The 23,009-nt window shown below is 39.4% G+C and overlaps 2 protein-coding genes across 2 annotated transcripts; one reads left to right on the top strand and one right to left on the bottom strand.

Annotated features, from left to right (window-relative positions):
- The first annotated feature begins 1,514 nt into the window (after window positions 1–1,514).
- On the top strand, window positions 1,515–8,086 carry srsf5b (serine and arginine rich splicing factor 5b). Its single transcript, XM_028605516.1, has 8 exons — window positions 1,515–1,648; window positions 1,966–2,116; window positions 3,949–4,019; window positions 4,149–4,280; window positions 5,018–5,090; window positions 6,466–6,539; window positions 6,681–6,788; window positions 7,093–8,086. The coding sequence occupies exons 2-8, from the start codon at window positions 1,991–1,993 to the stop codon at window positions 7,427–7,429; spliced, it is 921 nt and encodes a 306-aa protein (XP_028461317.1). The 5' UTR covers window positions 1,515–1,648; window positions 1,966–1,990; the 3' UTR covers window positions 7,430–8,086.
- A 674-nt stretch (window positions 8,087–8,760) lies between these two features.
- Window positions 8,761–19,048, bottom strand: slc10a1 (solute carrier family 10 member 1). Its single transcript, XM_028605515.1, has 8 exons — window positions 18,742–19,048; window positions 18,076–18,327; window positions 17,872–17,958; window positions 15,990–16,102; window positions 13,015–13,216; window positions 12,183–12,361; window positions 11,871–12,070; window positions 8,761–8,920 (listed from the first exon to the last, which is right to left on the bottom strand). The coding sequence occupies exons 1-8, from the start codon at window positions 18,805–18,807 to the stop codon at window positions 8,859–8,861; spliced, it is 1,161 nt and encodes a 386-aa protein (XP_028461316.1). The 5' UTR covers window positions 18,808–19,048; the 3' UTR covers window positions 8,761–8,858.
- Window positions 19,049–23,009: the final 3,961 nt, after the last annotated feature.

The following is a 23,009-nucleotide window of genomic DNA, read 5'->3' as shown; positions in this document are numbered from 1 at the left end:
TGATTGATCTAATTGACATAAAGTACACATTTTCAGACTGAAAGTTAGGGCAAACGTCAAGACGCTTCACGGCTCTATCAGCCTCGGTTACGTGTATCTGCTTGTAGTAATCAAAAGAATATGATTACGTTTTCCTTTGGATTAGATCCCGGAAGATCTGAACCTTCAATGAAAATCCTGCTTCTGTTTTATATCAGCTCGAATGAATGCACTAGCCTACTTCCTGGCACTGTGTAACCAGTAATCATTGTAAAAACTCTAAAGCTATTTATAGTGTGCCTTAGCTTTATGGTATAGCACATCAGTCACATTGTACTACCTCATGATACTACCAGCTATGAGATCACTATAAAAACTCTGTACTTTAGTGTGGTACTCCATCTGCTCAATTCTTAAGCAATCATTTACCAGTCTAAAGGGAAAGTACATGTATTCCTGGTCAAAGGTCGTTTTGGTTTATTAATTTTGAATACTAATTCATAACTGCTTCCTGAATTATGCTGAGTGTTTGATTAGACTGCAGAACGACCTGCCTGAGGAGCTCTAAAGCCATAGTAAATGACTTCTTAAAGCCAATTTTGTATGCTTCCAATTATGGAAAAAAAAGTTATTTCTAGCTGAACTTGTGGTTTATTGTCTTTTGTCCTGCTGTTATACTGTTTTTGCTGCTGAGTCCTATTACGCGATAACTACTGTACAGTATGTGATCTTTTCTTCTTCTCTGTACCTAGGCTCTGTGCAGTAATATGGTGTCTGTCTGACACCTGGTGGTCAGAATTAGAAATGAATTTTCAGAATATAAATACATTTTTTCGTGTTCTGCAGTGTCACCCTCCGTCAGAGACCAGAAAACTGTGCTTGTTAGTTGCAGGAAATATGTCATATTTGTGTTTACAAACAATAAGGCAAACTTATTGAAATACAGCATTTAATTTAATGTAGTAGTAGCCTACTGTTTCATACACACGTAGCATATTTTTTTTAAAGTAAAAAGTAGTAACTATTAGTGTCAAATAAATGTAGTGAAGTAAAAAGTAAAATACTTTCCTCTAAAAGTGGTGGAATGTAACTAAGTACATTTACTCAGTAGCCTACTGTACTCCAGCACAATTTCAACATACTTGTACTTGCTTACATGCTTAGATATAATTTGTATATACTGTGAACTTACTACTTAAGTAACATTTTAAATTCAGGACCTTACGTGTAATGGACTATTTTTTAGACTATGGTATTTTCACTTTTACTTTAGTAAAGATTCTGAGTAGGCCTAGCTAGCTACTTCTTCCAGCACTGCGCTCTGAAATGTAAAGTAACCCTAGAAGTAAGGGAAATACTCAGGTAATGTATGTAACTCAGTATGTCAAAATTGTATTTAAGTAGGCCTACAGTACTTGAATAAATGTAGTTATAGTCCACCACAGCACATGACAAACCTTTATTTTTTTGTATCTATTTCCACTCCAGAAGGTGGCGGTAATGCAGCTACAGTCTACGGTTAGTCATCAAAGAAGAAGCAGGCAGTTTTCTTCCGTGCCCTCCCTCCCCCCGCCTCCTACATGAACAGCAGAGGCTCCATTTTGTTTGGTTTTTGCGGTCACACAGTCGACACAGCCTGCAAGGAAACAACGCCAAAGCCGCTTAAAAGGTATGTGTACGCCGATTAAAATGCATTATATCCCCACGCAGCAATTAGCGTTTAAAAAAATAAATAATAAACGTTATCTGTTGTGTATAAGTATTGTTAACGTTAGCGCAAATCAGCGCGAAACATGGCGTAGTTAAATTTGGTCGCTAGGCCCCACAGTTGTCTGGCTATTAACGTTAGCTTGCTACAAAAACGACACCATGTCAAGTAACGTAAATGGCTGCATTTGTACCGTTATGTCGTCGTTATTTATCATCCTCTGTGTTAGCTAGCTAATTGGGGAAAATAATATATGTAACGTTTACGTCTTTTTGCAGATAACCGTTACCAACGACACCAACAATGAGTGGTTGTCGTATTTTCATCGGCCGTTTGAGCCCATCAGCCAGAGAGAAGGATGTGGAGAGGTTCTTCAAAGGATACGGCCGCATTCGAGATATCGACCTCAAGAGAGGCTTTGGATTTGTGGTGAGTCGGTAGCTACATGGAAATGGGTTAGGATGGCTTTAATATGCCGAGAACGTTTCCCAACTCTACATTCAAATAACGTTATATGGCGGTGAGTTATACTTCGCTCAACAGCAACAGAATATTTCAGGGTTTTCTGAGGTTTTGGAACTCTTGCAGTCGACGTCTTACGCTGTTTTGCATATATTCATGACGCCATCGCGAATCTATTTCCATAAACATTGATGGCTATCTAAAGTTATAGCAAGGGAGCGATCACTAAAGCAAAACTTGGAGGGGCTTTTCACTAAAATGAGAATAGCTAGTCCACCTTAAAGGTCAGCACAGACATTTTATGCATGGTTATGTGCATTATAAAGGTGCAATGTAATATATTTACTGTATTTAATCAAAATGACCACAATGTGTCACCAGCTATTAAGGAAACTAATTAAGTTGAAATCCTATGTATTTTTTTATTATTAAATACTATGTTTTGCTAAAGCCAGTATTTTCTCCATTTTTTTGAAATTTCTGTTCTGTGACAGAATGTCTTTGTGTTTTGGCCTGCATGTTGGTATCAACTGCTAATTTTGAAAGCCGCCCTGGTTGCCACATATACCTGTAAAAACATTAACCCTACGTGCTACAGCTGCAATATAACCATGGAAATAACAAACAGGATCAACGTAGATAGATTAATTCTACCCGCCCTAAAAATAAAAACTCGCTCTCTTTCTAAGTGGTTGCATAACCAGAGACGAGGTAAAACGCGGGTAAATGTTGGAGATGCGTTTTAAAAGATGGACACAGAGTTTACTATTTCCTCCTACACAGGTAAGCGTTGAGCTTCATTCATTTGTATTACGGCTAACGTAGGGATAGTCATTCTCATTCATTTCAACATTCGTGTGCTCGCATTAAATTATATAAAGTACTTGAGTGAGTTACTCTCAAAGTGATCCTGACTGGTGCTAACACTGCCATGCTAATACACGCTAACTGCTAACAGAGGATTCATGACATATGCCAGAAACTGTAAGATTGACTTCCTCATAATGGAAACATGCACTTTAACTTTGGCAAAACACCCGTAGCCTGAATTGTTGGATTGGGACACAGTTAAGTAACGTTATGTTATTGTGGCTAACGCTAGCATCGCCAGCAAGGTTATATGTTGGAAAGTAAGATGATTCCTAATTTCTTTTTCTTTTTTTCTTTTTTTTACAAACGGACATGCAATCCATAATGTGTAATGTACAGACTGTATAGTGTATAGACAAGCTGTACAACTGCAAAATTGTTCCCCCGCTTCTGTTGAGCGGGCGTAGCCGACAGACATTGACTGTGCCCTGGGTACAGGCGACCGTGAGGTCAGTCTTTTAAGCAGCTGTTGCAGTGACGTTAAGCCGAGAAAAGGTGGCTGTCAGTCAGGCACAAAACTCTGCAAGGTAGCTGCCTTTTTTAGCGGCCAACATGGCAGCATCTAGCAACTCCGCTGTGGAGTAATGTCTGGCAATGCGAGACTAGCCTCAAGCTAACACTGACATTGTGTGCCGTTGGGTTTAGTGTTCTCAACCTGGCAGCTCCTGTGAATGTCAATGCTGGGAAGGAGGGGCCGTGGGTAGACAACTCTCTGTAATTTTTAATTTGGGCTGTAGTAACCATTTCAAACGCTAGCTGTCAGTATTACATATTGGACCTTTTAAAGCTAAGGGAAGAATGGCTGTACTGCCATATTTAAAATGATTTGGTGCGCTTGTCACACATTTTAAAATGATGCATAACAGGGCTTAGCTAAAAATGGCCCATTAGTTGAGAAGTTCTGTTGTAAATGTTGTGTTCTGTTCTAGGAGTTTGATGACCCCAGAGATGCCGAAGATGCAGTTTATGAGCTTGATGGCAAAGAGTTGTGCAATGAAAGGTAGGAATCTGTAGTACGTGATGTGCAACATTTGGATGAACTACTAATTTTTCTTCTCTTGCGCTGTCTGTTTCCATGGAAATTCTTTTTATTCTTTAAAAAAAAGGAACCTTTTTACTGTAATTTCAGGGTGACCATTGAACACGCCCGTGTACGTCTGCGTGGCGGCCGTGGCAGAGGAAGCGGCGGTGGCGGTGGCGGTGGTAGTGCAGGAGGACGTTTCTCTGATCGCTATGGCAGAGGTTCCCAGAACAGTCGGAGGTAAAGTTTTCACACCACCTGCAGTTTTGAACAGGTCACCTGCTTTATGGTGACTCACAGGTTTTTATTTGATGAAATTCAAATTAGGGCTGCACGATTAATCTAATTGCAGTCACAATGTCACTCTGTGCTATTACATAACCACAGAGATTGAAAAAAGTGCTTTGTGCACTCATGTTGTAACTACCTTCACTTTATATTACACCCATCTTGAATGTCATTGTTTATAAGTGCATACAAAATGTAGTAATTTAATAAGAATTTGTCATTAATTTTCTAAAATATTAAGCTAGTAAAAAAAATCTTATACTCATTTAATTTTGAATGTTCAAGTTAAAAAAAATCACATTTCAGAATATTAGTAGCTAATTTTCTGCATGTTCCTTGATAATCAATAAACTCATGATACCATTATATTGTAATTGCAGTATTGTACATCGCAATATGACTTGCAAAACTCTCCAAATCGTGCAGCCTTAATTCAAATGAGGAAGGAACACATGTAAATGAATACACAACACTGTTGTGTTAACGTCTCGCATTTGGTGAAAGGTTGATTATTTAATTATTGCAGCTTAGTTTATAATAGCCACTGTCCAAGTTTCTTTTTAATTGAGGTCAACCAGTTAAATTAGGATGTAATGAAAGCCTTACCTATTACCGGTCTAAATGTGCATCTCAACCCCACAGTGCTATTGTTAAAATTAATTGAGTCTTTACATTTTCCTTTGTTTCAGCCGAAACCCTCCTCCGATGCGCACTGAGAACCGCCTGATTGTGGAGAACCTTTCCTCTCGTGTTAGCTGGCAGGTTAGTAATGGCACATGTGTTTTATGCACCGCAAGTCTCTACAAGCTGCAACACCAGAAATGTTATCACCTCCACCAGTCTGCCTCCAACAATACACACATGTTTTCATGCTGCTAAAAAAAATCATAGAATCTCTGGAATCTAACCAATCATTTGCTTAGCTTGCTAATATGTTTAAACAGTCAAACTATTTTATTGTGATAGGGCCCAAATTGTTCTTTTAAAAATAGCCGCTTTATTAAAACTGCATCTTATGCAGTTAAGTAATGAGTTAAAGAAGTAACAACAAGAAAACACTTTATTTGTTTCCTTTTTTATTTTTATTTTTTCCCAAATTTTAACCAATTCTTCACCCCTTTATTTGCCAGCCTGACTGTTGTGTCATATGGAAGAGCTCGCTTATGGTGGAGTTAACCCCTTCTGGGTCCTTCTGTCTGGGTTGAGCCTGTGGTGTCAGCCAGTCTATCCTACTCCTAGTTGATGCCTGCTGGTCATGTGAGCGCTCGCTCCACACTAGAGGTGCTGGCGGCCCCTTCGCTCGCAACGCCCCCTGTCGAAGGCAGGGGGGCGGCTGGTGTGTGGCTGAGAGCGAGAGAGAGGAAACAGAGAGTTGGCAGAGAGAAAGGAGAGGAAAGAGCGAGAGTCGATGGTGACGGTGGTGGCGTATTGACCGATGGTTCGTTAATTTGAGGGGCTTCGGTCGATCGATATCCCCCCTCCCTTCCCCCCTCTGGTGTTCCCGCACATCGCGAGCGAGAGAGTGTGAATTCCTCCCTGGGTGCCCATGGATATAATCTGCAGTTATCCCGAGGTTATGGTGGGCTCGAAGAGCCTGCGGTCCACCCCAAAGGGTTTCACTCTCAGGTAGTAGTTTCCTCTCTTCCACCCTGTTCACTCTCTTTACTGAGGCAGGGTGCTGAGACAGGGGCGGTCCCGGCATGGAGCCCTGTGCCCTCCTTGCCAGGGAAAATGGGGCTCTCGGTGCCAAAGGCTGCCCAAGTGGCGCCACTGCAGTTCAGTTCATGCAGATGGTGTTCATGTCTCTGTAGTTGTAATGAGTCCAAGAATCTCAAAGCATTTGCAAATACTTTTGCCTGTCCACTGATGGCACTTTTCAAAATTGGTTGATATCTAAATTGGCAAACATATCATTTTCTAAGGTTTTGTAATTGTTTATAATGAACTGTTGAAGAACTGGCTGATTAAACGGCATCTAAGGTTCTTGGACTCATCCTTCTTATCTGCAGTAGCCTGTGTAGTCCTCTCAGACAATCTAACTATCTCTCTTTTTGGGTAAATCAGTCCTGTTTTATGTCTCAGGCTGTGCTTGTGTCCTGAGCCTCTCCGTAAAGTTGACTGATGTTTACGTGTGTAGGACCTGAAAGATTTCATGAGACAAGCTGGAGAGGTGACATTTGCCGACGCACATCGCCCCAAGCTCAACGAAGGGTAAGACCATTATCTTTGTCTGTTGGCATTAACTGGCTAATGAATATCACTTTGGAGTCATAACATGCTCACATTTGCAATTGGAGTTAAATTTACTACAAAAAGCATAACTATTAATTATTTTATTATTTTTTTTTACAGGGTTGTTGAGTTTGCCTCTTGCAGCGATCTGAAAAATGCCATGGACAAACTGTCTGGGAAGGAAATCAATGGCAGGAAAATCAAGCTCATTGAGGCAGCCAGAAAGAGGTGAGCTGCTTTCCCTCTCACCTATGATTGGCCTCCACTTTCCGCTCACTTTTCATACTAGCATCCCAAGATAACTTCATCAGCTGGATGGGATGAGAGGCTCATTTTTAGATGCTTGATTACAATGACCGTGTTGGTTTGGATAAGATGTATAAAGAGCCACTAAAGCACTTTGACCTTGCTATTAATTTAGACAATGAAATTAATTGTAAATACCTGTGCCAGAGAAGAGAAATGTGTGTACTATAACTGATATAAACCTATAGGTATCCTAATGTTGTTCTTCCTCTTTTCCCTTCCCCAGGTCGAGAAGTCGTTCCCGGTCTGAGAGCTCCTCTCGCTCCCGCTCCCGTTCTCGTGGCCGCTCTCCATCCCGCTCCCCCAGACGCTCCCGCAGCCCCGCCCACAAGGCCCACAACCGTTCCCGCTCCCCCAGCGTGTCCCCCGTCGGCGGCGCTTCCTCCCCAACCTCCAAATCAAAGGACCCCCCTAAACGGTCCTCCAAGACGAGCAAATCTGCCACCCCGCCCTCCCCTCCTCCTGCTCAGAGAGCCTCCGTCTCCCGTTCTCGCTCCCGTTCCCGCTCTCGTTCCCGCTCCCGTTCCCGTTCCCGCTCTCTTTCTACTGACAGCCAGCGCTAAACGCTTCGTTTAAGCTTAATGGGAAATCAACAGTAGAAACGACTCGATTTAACAGTTGGAGGAGTTGACCCACTGGAGCTCCCGTGACCACTTCTGAAAGCCGAGACCACAGCTTTCCTCGAGTAGTTTTTTTTTTTATTTTTATTTTTTTTCCCTCTGGATTGTCATAACTATCATCAAGCTTTTCACATTTAAACACCGCTACATTGTCAGGCAGGAACAATGATGTTCAGTCAATCATTTTATTCTCATTATGGGGCGTTTGAATTAAATAACTTAAACAGAGGACGCTTGTTAAACAGTGATGCTGTTTGTGTCCCCCTCATTGCCCATCAAGATTAAACCTATATGTATGTTGCACCCTCCAAATGTATTCGTCCAGCTCGGCTGCAGGTCCTCCACTGCTGCACCATTTTTCCGTACTGACGCACAGTTTCTCTCACGAAATGCCCAAGTGAACCAGCGTCAGGTCTCACTGTTACGGAGTCTTTGATGGAATCTGTTTTTTTTTTGTTTTGTTTTTTTGGCAGGACTTGGAGGCTTTTTGTGTGACTACTTTCTTGCAATACTTTTGCTTGTTTTTTGCTTGTCCATGGGAGAGTTTTTAATCACTTTCCACATTTTTGTCTGTATCATGTGATCCAAGTCCTTTTGCCTCCCCCTGTATTTTCTGACCTACTGTACCTACCACAGCTGGTGTGTGTAATATCTATCTACCTGAGGATTCCTGCACGTGCGTTTTTTTTTTTAATCAAAATTTAGAATCTTCTCATTGTTAAATATTTTTTGTGCTTTAAAACTCAAATACAATCCACCACCATAACCGGCATTGGCAGTATCAAGAACACTGCAATTGAACCCATTGTTTCCCCAGTTAAACAGCTGTACAGTAAATAAACTGTCACGGATCTTACATTTTCTTGTAGTTGACTGTCAAACAGATTTTGTTGGGAGATGTGATTTTCCTTTTTGAGGGTAAGGTCCACACTTTAAAAATGGCGTTGCTTAAAGAATGAAGATTGTTCTAGTATTGTAATTAAAGTTATTTTTATTTTTTTGGTTTAGGGTTTTGTGTACAGCATTGCAGACTTTTGTTTTACAGTGTATAATGTAATTCCAAGAATGCTTGTTGGTACTGTGACTGATGTTACTGTGGTTTAAATGAACATGTAGGGATGAGTTTGAAGAAGAAAAAAAAAATGCAACATTTTTGTACGTATGGATTTTATTTTCAGTGAAAAATATGTACGTTTGTATGGTTTAGGAAGACGACTTAAACAATAAAAACAATTTTAACTAAATCATTCATCTTGTGTTTATATGGTGCAATATTAGGAAACTTCTACAAAGGTATCAATTCAGACTATACAATACTCTCAATCTTCAAAATAAGGCCAATATGGCTGTCCTCCTGTCAGTAGAAATAAAATCATACAGTCCCCTCACAGGCCTCTTTCAACTTGTCTTCAGTGATTGCTGGCTGGTATGTATCTGTAGGTCAGACAGACAAGCACATTACAAATGCAAACCATTAATGCAAGAAAATCCGTATAATTCCACATTCTAAAATAAAAATGCAAAATTTAGCAAGCATCTAACTGGTAAGATCCTGGACTCTGAACTAAATCGTCGATGTCAAGATTCTGAGTTTTTTTGTTTTTGTTTTTTTTCTCTTACTGCACTACATAATCTTAGATTTAGTCTATTTAAAGTTTATTTTTGGCACCAGGAGGTTTGGCATGTTGTAACAGGTCACCAGTCAGAATCAAACAGGATTTGGCAGCACACAGTCTTCACAAGGCTAGCAGGGTACCCCAAATATCTCTATCTACTTGCAAGATTGGTACCAATGTTGTACAGACATTCAGGGTTTAAGACATTGTACATTATTCTAATAACTGGTGATCACTTGAGTGTTCCTCTATCACAGGAGTGTCAAACTCAATTCCACGAAGGGCCACGCTGGAAAACAAGGATCACATCCAGGGCCAGACACGTTTAGGTTATTCACATGCTATTATTTCATCGTTAAAGTCAAGCATCTTTTATTGTATTATTGCATGTCTCATATAATCTATCACTTACATCTTGGTCGACATAAAGACCCCAAAAAGTAACGTAGCCATCAAAGAAAAAACGACAAAAAAAGTTGAAAAAAGCAACAAAAACATTGGGGGAAAAAAACGTCGTAAAACAAGCCAAAAAACATTGGAAGCAGCAAAAAGGTCAGAAAAAAAACATTGAAAAAAGCTACAAAAACTATGCGGGCCAAAGTCTAGTGTGAACCTAAATTGATTTGCGGGCCGGATCAAAATCTGCGAGGGGCCGGATTCGGCACGCGGGCCTTGAGTTTGACACGTGCTCTAGCACCAAGTGAGTTTTGTTTTTTAAATTACAATATCTCTATTGGTTTGTTTTTTTGACCAAATACTTGCAAAGCTAATGACACTCCCATCTGCCTCAACTGCACTTTCTAGTTAGTGCTAATACTTTATACCACATTGTGTATGTGATTTCGGGTTAATATTCCATACAGTGCAAAGCAGGGGTTTAAGTACAGTACATCACTTTATCATTTCTTTTTAGCTTTAATCCTCTGGTTTGAGAATAAACTCATAACTGTTCATTTATTCTATATATTCCTCTATTCCTATTTTTTGTCCTACATCATATGGTGTGGCTGGTATTTTGTCTACCTCTATTAATACAGTGGTATGAAAACATCACTCTGTATTAGGCTACTCACTCAGGTGAATGACCTTTGTTCATAGGCTGTTTTTTTTTATCAACCAATTAATCATTGAGTCAAGGTGTCTGAAATGGAAGATGCCTATCACAAATTCTCAGAACTCAAGGTGGCAATAGCTTGTTTTGTGTCTGACCAACTGTTGAAAACCCAAATATATTCAATTTACATCTTTTTGAGATAGTGAAACCAGGATATAGTTGGCATTTTTTTCCTTTTCTTATACATATATATATATATATATATATATATATATATATATATATATATACATATATATATATATATATACACACATATATATATATATATATATATATATATTTTGTGTGTGTGTGTGTGTATACAGTATCTCACAAAAGTGAGTACACCCCTCACATTTTAGTAAATATTTCATTATATCTTTTAATGGGACAACACTGAAGAAATGACACTTTGCTACAATGTAAAGTATTAAGTATGCAGCTTGTATAACTCAAAATAACTCAACACAGCCATTAATGTCTAAACCGCTGGCAACAAAAGTCAGTACACCCCTATGTTAAATTCTAGAGATTGGCATGGTTTTATTTCAGTTAGCCTAATAGCTGGTTTGATTTGCACTGAGAGATGATTTTATGGAAAGTACCCCATGCCAATCTCTAGGTATGGTGAAGGGCATGTGATGATGTGGTGCTATTTTAATTCCAAAGGCCAAGGGAACTTTAACAGGATGCATAGTATCCTGGATCCATGAAATAACTGGCCTTTAAAAATAAAAATCTGCCTGCCTCTATGGGAATTTAACATAGGGGTGTTCTCACTTTTGTTGCCAGCGGTTTAGACATTAATGGCTGTGTTGAGTTATTTTGAGGGGACAGCACATTTACACTGTTATACAAGCTGTACACTTAATACTTTACATTGTAGCAAAGTGTAATTTCTTCAGTGTTGTCCCATTAAAAGATATAATGAAATATGTACTAAAATGTGAGGGGTGTACTCACTTTTGTGGGATACTGTATATCAATTTATATATTAATCTAGCTCTGGGGAGTTTACTCCCCGGAGTCCTTATGTTTCTTCTTCGCAGAGCTATGCTCTGCGATTCTCTGCATTTCCCGGCTGCATCCTGCTGCGTCCTGCTGCATCCGCAGCCTCCACCCGTGCTCTGCAGCGCCACGTTACATCCCGCAACGCCCTGCTGTGATGTTCATACGCACAGAGTAGTCAGGATCCGGTATAGGAGACTGCACTACTCAGTATGACACGATGTGCCCTGCTATGACATGAACTTCCACGATAACCTTCGAAGTCAATGTGACTTCTAATGTGACTGTTATCACCACTGTTCATCACGCCCCCAACCGGCCCGTCAGACACCGCCTACCAAGAGTCTGGGTCTGCCGAGGTTTCTTCCTAAAAGGGAGTTTTTTCTTGCCACTGTCGCAATAGCCACTGCTAATGCTTGCTCTTGAGGGAATTACTGTAATTGTTGGGGTTTTGGAATTTATAGAGTGTGGTCTAGACCTACTCTATCTGTAAAGTGTCTCGAGATAACTTTTGTTATGATTTGATACTATAAATAAAATTGAATGGAATTGAATTGAATTGAATATCTTAAATGATTAATCAATTAATTGTATGCAATTCTTTTCCCAGTCCAAAATGACAAATGTTAGTGTTATGTGGCTTTAAAAAGCCTGTTTAACTCACCTTTCTTTCTGAGTGTGAACCTTTGGTGACACCTGAACAGCACGATGAGCAGCCCCGCCTCCGCCAGCTGGAACAGCCCGTAGACCGCGGGGAACAGGAACAGAGGGCCAATCAGCGCCGGGGGAAAGGCCACTTTCAGAAGGGTGGAGCACAGCTGGATGTTCTGACAGCCTGTTTCCATAGCAACGGTCCTCCGCTCCCTTATTCATAAGCCATGGATACATCAAGGAAGGCAGTTTATTCCACTGACTTGACTAATACTACCCGTCACAATATCCACCAGAGCTCAAATTCTTGTACCACATAACTCACGATTGGTTGAGTCTGAAGAGCCAGGAGATGATGTAGCCAAAGGAGTAGCCTATGAAGGGCATGAGAGCACCGATGGCCATGAGCGGAGGAGACACCACCATGAGGATGGAGTCTTCCATATGGAGGCTGACAGCGATGCCGATTCCCACGAAGCAAATTGTCATAAAAGTGATGCCTACCTGAGAACGCCATGACAGGAGACAAGTTAGATTAATTTGCTTTTTATTTGGTTTCTATATTATCATTTAAGAATATGTCTGGTGATATTCTATATTTGATTTATTCTCACATATTGTCTGTGTAGCTAAAGCCTGATCTTATTCCTGTGTGAAACAGAGCTCCATAGGCATTTTATTATGGACATTTCTGAGCCGTTCTTTTTGAAATTAAATGATTTGTGTTTTTTTAATGTCTTTAGTGTGAGCCAATGGGCTGACACAGACAGTGTACAGAAGTTGGTTTTGGTTGATTATTTCCGTAAACTTTTTTTAAAATCTTTAACCCTAACCCTTTCAATTATTTGATTTCTAGTTAGTGCTATAACATGTCAAAAAATGACTGAAAGTTAAATATGCCCATTAAAATCACACAAAGTCCACGTTGATTTCTCGATTGCTTGTTTTATTTGACCAACACTCCAAAACCTAAAGATATTCAATTATATATAAGTCTAAAATAAAATCAGCGAATCCTCACATTTAGAAGCTGCCGCGTACGAGTGTTTGCTCAATGAATGAAAACTGTTGCCTGATTATTTGATTTCATTTTACAAACCAACTATTATGAATCAACTATTAATCCAACCTTCTGACCCTCCTGTGTATGCTCTAACCTTTGTGATGATCTTGGCGTACCGCGGCCTGTAGTAGTTGATGAGGATTCCCACACTGCAGGGTATGAGGATCATGACCAGCGATACGAGGATTTCCACGTAGGGCACGGAGTTCTGCAGGTCGAAGCCCTGACAGTAGAGGTAAAACAGCAGAGGCATCATGCCCAGAGCCAGTAGCGTGGAGCAGGACGTCATCACCATGCTGAGCGGAGAAACACAGGGCTGATAACTTCTTGGCCCCAGACAGCTTTCTGGCTGGCGATGGCCATTTTAATCCCACATGGATGCAATGAAAAGGCCGGTCCAACGCTAGATATTGTGCCAACTACCGGCCGGACTACCTTTCTATATTTGTTTATGCCCACCAAGTTGGTCAAAACGTCCCCTTGACCAACACTTTGGTTCGTAGTGAGGAATCTAGAAAACTGTTGTATAGGCTAGAAAACAATCTCACCACAAGGTCAGTATCAGAATCAGAATCAGCTTTATTTGCCAGGCATGAGGACACATACGAGGAATTTTGCTTTGGATTATACAATGCTCACAATGTGCTTACTCATACAAACCTAACAACAAAAACAACCAATATATACACACTATAAACAGAAACAATATAGACAGGCTGAGGCAGTAGTGCAATGAAGAGTGCAAAGTGTGCAGGAGTAAATCATTTTTATGATATATTATTATTATTTTAATTATGGAGCATAGTGCAAAGGGTGCTGGAATAAATAAGTATTATGTTATTATATAAGTATTATATTACAATATGAACAGTACAAACAGCTCTGGTCCACTTAATAGCTGATCTGGAGCTTTTGAGAAGCTACTCAGTGGCGAATACCCAGGGTCAAGCATGAACTTTGAACCTCCGATTTTAATCCAACAGGGAAGAAAGTCCTTTAAAAGTGCTCGGAAAAATGGAGATGTAAACATCTGTAAGTCCATACAATCGCTCTATAGAGCTTGTAGTGAGAGTGTTTTTTCAGGCAGACATTTATTAAGCACAATGAAGCCGCTAAGAGTATCGTGAACATTTCATTGTAAAAGCTTCAAGCATTTAGATGTCACACTTTTACATTTTTTTTCCATCGTTTTGCAGCAAACTTGACAGCCTGTTAAACGCATGAGGTGGAATGCACATTGTAGCCTCCAGGGGATGCATGACGGGGCTTCAAGTTTGGTAATTGCAGGTGAAGCATTATCTGAGTTACATGAATTGTTACAAGGTTTATTGTTATACTGCCCTTTTATATAACAGTAGCTGTTCAACAACCTGCCAGTCACCTTTATACTCAATACCTTTATATTTTCCCTGGCCTCCCCTGGTCTACATGTCCAAGTGTCAAGCAAGACGCTGTACCCCAAATTGCCCCCGATAGTTTGTGTGAACGCGCGGGAATGTTTACCTGATGAGCTGTAGTGTGTAAAGCGCTTTGAGTGGTCTTTAACCCTAAATCACACGTGTCAAATTCAAGGCCCGCGGGCCAAATCCGGCCCCTCGCAGATTTTGATCCGGCCCGCAAATCAATTTAGGTTCACACTAGACTTTGGCCCACATAGTTTTTGTAGCTTTTTTCAATGTTTTTTTCCAGACCTTTTTTTCCCCGCTTTTTCCAATGTTTTTTGGCCCGTTTTACGACGTTTTTTCCCCCAATGTTTTTGTTGCTTTTTTCAACTTTTTTTGTCGTTTTTTTCTTTGATGGCTAAGTTACTTTTTTGCTGACTTTTTGGGGTCTTTATGTCAACCAAGCTGTAAGTGAGGAGATTATATGAGACATGCAATAATACAATAAAAGATGCTTGACTTTAACGATGAAATAAAAGCATGTGAATAACCTAAACATGTCTGGCCCTGGATGTGATCCTTATTTTCCAGCGTGGCCCTTCGTGGAATTGAGTTTGACACTCCTGTCCTAAATCAATGCTGTCCATTTACCATCCTCATTAACACAGACTCAACTATTGGCTTATATCTGATGATGTAGCGCATCCAAATGTTTGTCAAATTACAAATAATTTCTCATTGTGTGAAAGGAATCTGTTTGATCAGTGTTGTTTTAGTCATAAGGGCCTTCATCAATGTCTCAAGCCATCCTGTGTGCGCAGCCAGATAAGCTCCTCCTCCGACAGATAGAGCAGGAATGTCCTAAACAGCATGCCGCCACACCTGGTCCTACATTAATAAGATACCTAATGGGGTGAATGGCCTAGTGGTTGAGTAAAAGTGTTGGCCATTATCTTATTTATGATAAGATCACAGTTTTATGATCAGACTGGTAATGTCCTGCAGGTCATTCAACTCTAATAATGACAGGATGTACTCTGATTGGCACAGCACTTCACCAAAATCAAAACATATTTTGAAGCCATACAGATAGTTTAATTTTCATATTTCTTATTGGGACTATTTCTTTGGTAATTGGAGAAGATAAATTGGACCAAACGGGAAATATTGAGGCAAAAATGACCCAAAATTTGCATGCTGTATGTTTGCTCGATCACTTTGTTTTTTCACTGTTCCTGTTTTGGTCATAGATCTTCAGACGGTACAAGTCTTATCATTTCCACACGCACCACATTATGAAACTCTGATTAAGCAACAAGTGATTTTGATGCTGATGTTTCTGTACTTTTACTAGAGTAAGATTTTGAATACAGGACCTTCACTTACTTCTACACTGTGGTATTGCTACTTTTACTTATGTAAAAGATCTGAATACTTCTTCTGCCACTGCTGTGTACTTGTATTCAGAGGACAATGGACTGACTCATATTGGATCACAAGGACACTGCATAGTTTTATTACTGAATTCTCTGTGCTGTTAGGTGATTTAAATGGGATTATTTTAACCGTCCCTAATCTAGCTTCTGTAACTCCAGTGTTCACTTGTACCTTAATCACCTTGTGTGTATTTTTGGAATATATTTGTTGGTCAACAAATATGTCACAGCAAACAGGTTGTGTGTGTTACCTGAGGTTCATGTCTCCCTGCAGAGCCAGGGCCAGGATGTTGGAGAGGGATCCTCCAGGACAGCAGCCACAGATCAGAACCACCACAGCCGTCATTTCAGTCAGCTGGAACGCCTACAGCATGAAATGATAATGAAGTCATACAGAGCGATGATGCCAATAACCTATTATATCTATCTATTACTTATAACAATGTCTAATAGTGATACCCGTGCGGATCTGATTATGGAAATAAAATAAATGGAAACAATGAAAAACTGCTATGCAAAAGAGGGGTATGTGCGGGGTGTAAGAAAACCATGTGAACAAATAAATCAAACAGATGAATAATACATAACTTGATTTGATCCTATAAATAAAATTGAATTGAAATTGAATTGAATTATTTCAGCCCGTAAAAAGCTTTCTTGCTTTCTTCGTCTGTTAATGTTACTTTTCCCCTTTTTGTCCTGTTAATTATTATGCCATTTTACTGCTCATTTGTCACAAACATAATAAGATAGTTAGGGTCACAGTAACCTCGAGCAAAGTACATTGAGTAATAATAACAAGTGAAACAGGAGCAGAATGTATCGCTTTGTGCGAGAGCAAATGACGACGAGACACAGAACAGTGGCCTCGACCCTGGCGTTTGTTGTGTGAAGATAAGAAAATAGGGGGCCCAAGAAAGAAAGTATAAGAGATGAGGGGATGTATAGATCGGGGGTCACAAGGTCTGACAGTCCAGAGATACGTGGACCGACTCTGGCTTGTTGTCTGTTGCTAGGGAAACTGCGTCTCAGCGTGCTTTGTGATCCCACAGATCTGTGTATTGAAACTCCGATGCTTGACAGATTAAACAAATGTATTTGACTTTTTCTTATTGTCTTATTTGGCTCTTGCTTAAGATCAATGTAATTCCAATTTAACGAATGCGCGGGGATATATAGGTCTTTTATTGGGAGTCAGAAACATTAGCCTCTTTCCGACCAAGTAGTTACAGGAACGTAGTTATAGGAACAGTTCACTTCTAAACAGTTCTACTAACTACTCTCACCCAAAACTGGTTTTGCCATTTGCATTCACACTGGCCAAGTGTCCATAGGAACTGACCTTTTGTTATTATAACACAGCCATCTAACCACCACTTTGCGGAAAAGGGAAAAGGGAAAAGACCCTGCCCTGAAGTATGAGCTGAAAGAGTTACAGGAACTGTGGCCAGAGGAACTTCATAATCCCCAAATTTGTCCAGTTGGAACAGGAGAAAAAAGGCTTCTAGGAACCTTATGTTCTAGGAACTGCAAAAATATCTGCAGTCCACAAAGGAGGAATACCCCAACACCCACCAGAATTTGAAAATACAGCCCTCCTCCTGCAGCAGAATTACCGTCCTCTTTTCTTTGCAAACCTGTGGGCCTGTAAAGCCTTTGAGATGACATAAGGTGATTTGAGGCTCTAGCTCGCTAAATAAACATGAATTTATCAATTCAGTTAGACAAAGCCATGAGCCTTTGGCTCCATGACAACTGACAAATGTGTGTAGTAATTAAAAAAAAAAAAATCATTAACAGTAGTGACACTAGGCTATTTCTAAATTAATTTAGTGGATGGTCAGGTTTTGATATTTCATCATGTGCAAATGGGGGGTATTGAAACTCCAGGTTATTTTGGGGTACAAAAGGATATAAGTAACACTTACAAGGAATTTGCCTTAGTGGTTGGTGCATACATACATACATACATAAACAAAAATATACAACATTAATATAAAATAAACAGAAACAAATATATACAAAATAGCAGTTTAACATAACTGGAGAAAGCTTCGAGCAGCAATACCAGAGGCCAAGCAATCGGCCCGATATGGGCGCTACGCTAGTAATCTTAAAAACAGGAATACTAACCTTAGCTAGGCAAAAGGCTGAAAGGGGCATGACACCAAACTGGGCCAGCGCTGCTATCGCTACCCCCTTAGGTTTCACAATGTGAGTCTGGAAAGAAGGAAAAAGATGTTTTGGTACGTAAATCTTAACATGATCGTAAACACGGTCTATACACACAGATAATGAACTTTAAACAGACGGATATGTATGGACAGCTTAAGTCACCTTGATCTTGGACACCTCCATGGTGCATCCTAGTGAAACCATGGTGATGAATAGGAGGAATACCATAACTACATTGATGATTTGCTCCATCACCGGCGACACAAGACCCGTGAAAACAGAGCTGGTGTTAGCAGCCGTCATGTTGAACACAAAGCTTTGATTTTGCCACAAAGCTGGTTCAGAGAACAAATCCGATGTGTAGGCCTTGGTGTCTGCCATGTTGGAGCAGCACGTGGGATACTGATTCGTAATCTTAAGAAAAACACAAAAACATAGTAGAAAGTAGATCCAGTGACCACAATGATTTAACATCATAAAATGTTTCTTTGAGCTTCCTTTATTCAAGTACTCAAGTACAATTCTGAGGTACTTGTACTTTACTTAATAAGTATTTCTATTTTGTGCTACTTTATACTTCTAGTACACCACATTTCAAAGCGAAATATAGTAATGTACATCTACTCCACTACATTTATTTGACATCTATATTTACTAGTTACTTTTCAAATTAAGATTACATAAAAAAATAACAATTTTAAACAAAATGATTGTGATGACCCCTCTGCTCCACTAGGTGTGTTTTGCAGGATCTGGGTCAATGCAAAGGGTCTGCGTCAACTTCATGAACCACACCTGGGCCCGGTGTCGGATATAAAAGCTCATCACCTTTCCACAGAGTGTTTGCTCTTCCCTCACTCCAGCTGTCTTTTTGGTTTTGCTTGTTACAGACATTTCCGCTCACCCGTACACGACTGATTACCAACTTCCACATTTCTTCTGTTTTGATTCCGGTTTCTGTAAATAAATGCCTATTCTACGCTAATACTCCGTCTAGTCTCCCGTCTTTGTTGCTGCCTATGAGCCTGTTTGTGACAAATCGGGGCTCGTCCATTTCTGTTGTTTTGTTGGTAAGTTTTGTTTGTGCCTTAGGTAGCAGCAGGCACATGGTTGATTACACAAGCTGATCAGGTGATTTGGTCCACGTGCATGCTGGTTTTGGCCGTGTGCTCTTCTCTGGTCTCTGAATTTGCTCAGGTATTTGGTTTGTTTGGGAGACATTTGACGAGTGTAGTAATTAGGCTGTGTGGTTGCAGTTGTACCATTTAACAAGTCACTGATTTGTTATTGGGGATGTTCCTTTTTAAACTGCTGCTGTTCTGTCCCTGTAGGCTTAAGAGTGAATTCCCTTTAGAGTTCATTGGGGGTCTTGTGTTGTGCTGACGCGGTTAGTGTCAGCTGCTGACAGGCAGCTGTCTCGGGAGCATGTGGAGGAAGGTCTGTCAAAGTGAGAATATTCCCAATGCAATATACTATATTGGTCATATCTTGCTCATTATCAGCTGCGATAGGGACACTGGTATTGTTTTCACTTTGTGTTTCTGTGGGTGTGTGTCATCAATTCTTTTTGCAACCAGTGGAGTTGCCCCTTCTGGAAATTATGCAGGTTTAAGGCATAACTTTGCTGGTAATATATATATATATATATATATATATATATATATATATATATATATATATATATATATATATATATATATATATATATATATATATAGTTCTACCAAGTTCATTGATTATCATAATTAGACTCACATGCAAAATATAGATGAGTTATATACCTTAATAATTAGGCCTATTCTTTTACATAGCATAGCATAGAAAGATTCAGTTTTGATATTCCCCAAGAGTGGGGCTCTAAGTTGTCTTTACCTGCTTGTGATAGGCAATCTGGTAGTGGGATGGCTACAATTAGCCCCCCCTCTACTGATCATAAGAAATAACTTATTTAGATGTTTAATGCCACCCTGCACTATCAATTAACTATACAAAATAAATTACCAACTGCTAATTGGGAAATGAAAATACAATTATTTGGTTGTAATTTTCAAGAAATGTCAAAGAAGTTCCTTGCTAATTATTACCTATGTCACAGGAAACGGTAGACCTGGAAAATAAAAACCTTTGTAATCATTCCTTAAATTAACATTATATTATGTATTTTTGTATAATAATATAATTCTACTTTTTTATTATTTCCTATACATGTGTTAAATAAATTACCAGGTATATATTACTTGCTTATTGGAAAATAGTGGAACTAAAGAGTCTTGGGGTGAAAGTTACTTGCTAATTATCACATACTTACCATGAAATATGCAGACTGTAAAATGAAGTGTTACTGGATGTTATGGTATCTGATAACTTAACAATTGATTACATGCACTTGGTCACACTGACCCAGGACAGTTTTTACTGGTCCTGGTAACTATACAAAACAGGAGGGATAAAAATGAAACCAGTGTCTGGTGTAGTTTGGCCCCTTTGTCATGTCTCAGACGTCCACGAGTTGTTGATTGGACTTTACACTCGAAACTATTCCAATGGTTTCATTGAAAGAACTGTTCAAATCCCAAAGAGATCAAATTAGCCAATATTTCACTAAAAGTCAATCATTATAAAAATGCCCAAAACATGAATAGACATCTGGGTATCAGAACTTACTTTTTCTTCCTTCCATCCTACAAATCAGATTTATGATAAATGAAAAATAAAATTATAATATAGCCTCGATTCTCAAAAAAGGACATGAAGTACATTTTGATTATATTTCTTCTGTATTTTAACTTAAATAAAATGTCAAATGAATGACTTTCATTTGTAATGGAGTAGTTATACATTGTCGTATTGTACTTTACTTAAGTAATAGATCCGAGTACTTCTTCCAACACTGTAAGCTTCACAGTTTTCTCATTCCTCATCCATCAGTCATGCATAACACTTGCTGCTCTTTGTGATATGAATCAAATAATCAGAGCATGACCCGAGTTAAGCAGCCAGAAAGGAAGAAAAGTCATTTAGGTCTGCAGTCAGCATGTTGAAGACAAACTTGACAGAAGTTTAACACAGGCAGCACCAGGGGATAAGTTATGTGACTGTGGAGGACACACTAACATAAAACACAATACTGTGTGTGAAAAGACATTCCTTCTACCGTTTTCTGAAGTGGTCATTGAAATAAGAAGCAAAGCAACGTGCACACTAAGTCCTGAAGAAATATTGAGATCCTGAAGTCAGATACTTGATTGTTTTAATAAAAAGTCTGCTCACCGCTTTGTTGTAATGTGATGTTGTTTTTCTTTTAAAGTGTTCAATGTCTCAGAACAGGCAGAAAGGTCACTATTGTGTTGATAAGCAGTGCTTTTCATCAGTGATCAATGGGAGCAGTTCATAGTACACATTATATGATCCTGAGGACCTTTCACCTAATATTTCATGTGGAGTAGTTCAAACATTGTCTACCTTCACTAGATATGGACGGTTAAGGCATTTTCAAACACCAATTCCAAATATTAGTATTTTTGGTTATACATTAAGAAAATTAGATTTCTTGGATTAGAAATGGATTTGATCTCTAACACTCCAATAAAGCACCTGTATTAGAACAGCATGTCTGTTCATACAGTTGAGTCTTGCACTGTCCTGGTTTCAGCATGTACTGTAGAAGACGCTGACTGTGCACACCAGCTACTTAAGCATGAGTATACAAACAAAGCAGAGAATGAATGAAAGAACTCCTCATGCATGTGCCTCTGTGCCAACACCAGAGAAGCTTGTGAATACTCTTATTCTTTTTTTTCTTACTCTTGTATATTTAAAGCCAAAATGCTTTATAACACACTGTCATGTAGTTGCACACATATATAAGTGTGTATGTAATACCAGTATTGTTTGGCAATCTTATTTTTTTTAAATTTAATTTCATAATTTATACTTTTTATTGACACTCTGTTTGATAGAAATCACTACACACTGGCCGGAAACACACACACACACACACACACACACACACACACACACACACACACACAATTCATGCACTAATGGAGAGATGTTAGAGATGTGTGCCCTTAGCGGTTGGGGGGGGGGGGTACGGTGCCTTGCTCACGAGCACATTGGCTCCAGTTCACCGGGAGGTGAACTACCTCTCCAGCTACCAGTCCACACTTCGTACTTTGGTCCGTACAGGGACTTGAACCAACGATTCTGGTTCCCAACCCATCTCCCTACAGACTGAGCTACTGCCACTAACTTCTCCAATGAAGATATTATTTGGTATCATTACAACTGCATTAACGGCATTATCAATTGCTTATATCTGCTTATAACCACATTATAGTGTTTTATAAACTGTTTTTCAAATGCTTATAAATGCTGAAAAATATGGGTACTGTGTTGCCAGGAAGTTATTATTGTATATGCAAGAAAAAATGAGTTATGATATCAAAAGAAATCTAGGAATAACTCTCAATTTTAGCAGCAATTTTCAAATGCATGCGGGCATTTCCATTGAAACAAAAGTCACAAAAATGTCACAATTCACTGCTTGTTTTATGTTTATATTTTTTTAGTGAGTCAACAAAAAATACACATTTCTGCAGCACGTCGCTTAAATCTGGCTAATCTGTTGACGACCCAGGGGGGAAAAAATCACAGTGTTTGCTTTCTGCAAACCTCACTTTCCTTTGTGCTTCGATGCCAAGTTAACCTCCATCGCCAGAGTTTACAACCACATCCTCCCTGCTGGCATGCTCACATGCTGTGTGCAGACAAATTACCTTCACAGCGTCTCTCATTGCTTTTTTGCACCCATTAGAAGAAACAGAGGAGTGAAAAAATCAAAATCAAAAACACCACAGAGCTTTATAAATGTGTCACACCTACACATACATACTGGCTTGACTGTTCTGAAGGTGAGAATTGCACACCTATTCTTGGAGGTCAGTTTGTACAAATACAACACACATGGGCTCCCCAGAAACACACATGGGCTCCCAGAAACACACTCTTAATCCCTGCTCTAAGTGTAAAACCGACAGATTTGTTTGCAGCTACATATTTCATATATTGTGTTATTACCTGTTGGGCCAGATGTT

This window comes from Perca flavescens, chromosome 18, assembly GCF_004354835.1.
Source record: "Perca flavescens isolate YP-PL-M2 chromosome 18, PFLA_1.0, whole genome shotgun sequence".
NCBI classification, from domain to species: Eukaryota; Metazoa; Chordata; class Actinopteri; order Perciformes; family Percidae; genus Perca; species Perca flavescens.
This window is presented reverse-complemented; position numbering and strand designations above follow the sequence as displayed.

Bases quoted from the DNA above. Each gene is read 5' to 3' on its own strand.
- srsf5b (XM_028605516.1), top strand. From the start codon at position 1,991: ATGAGTGGTTGTCGTATTTTCATCGGCCGTTTGAGCCCATCAGCCAGA. The intron at 5,091-6,465 runs GTTAGTAATGGC...TTACGTGTGTAG, and splicing joins CCTCTCGTGTTAGCTGGCAG to GACCTGAAAGATTTCATGAG. The intron at 6,540-6,680 runs GTAAGACCATTA...TTTTTTTTACAG, and splicing joins CGCCCCAAGCTCAACGAAGG to GGTTGTTGAGTTTGCCTCTT.
- slc10a1 (XM_028605515.1), bottom strand. From the start codon at position 18,807: ATGTCTGTAACAAGCAAAACCAAAAAGACAGCTGGAGTGAGGGAAGAG. The intron at 18,328-18,741 runs GTGATGAGCTTT...GTTTTTCTTAAG, and splicing joins AGCAAACACTCTGTGGAAAG to ATTACGAATCAGTATCCCAC. The intron at 8,921-11,870 runs GTGAGTTAAACA...TCTGACCTACAG, and splicing joins GTTCACACTCAGAAAGAAAG to ATACATACCAGCCAGCAATC.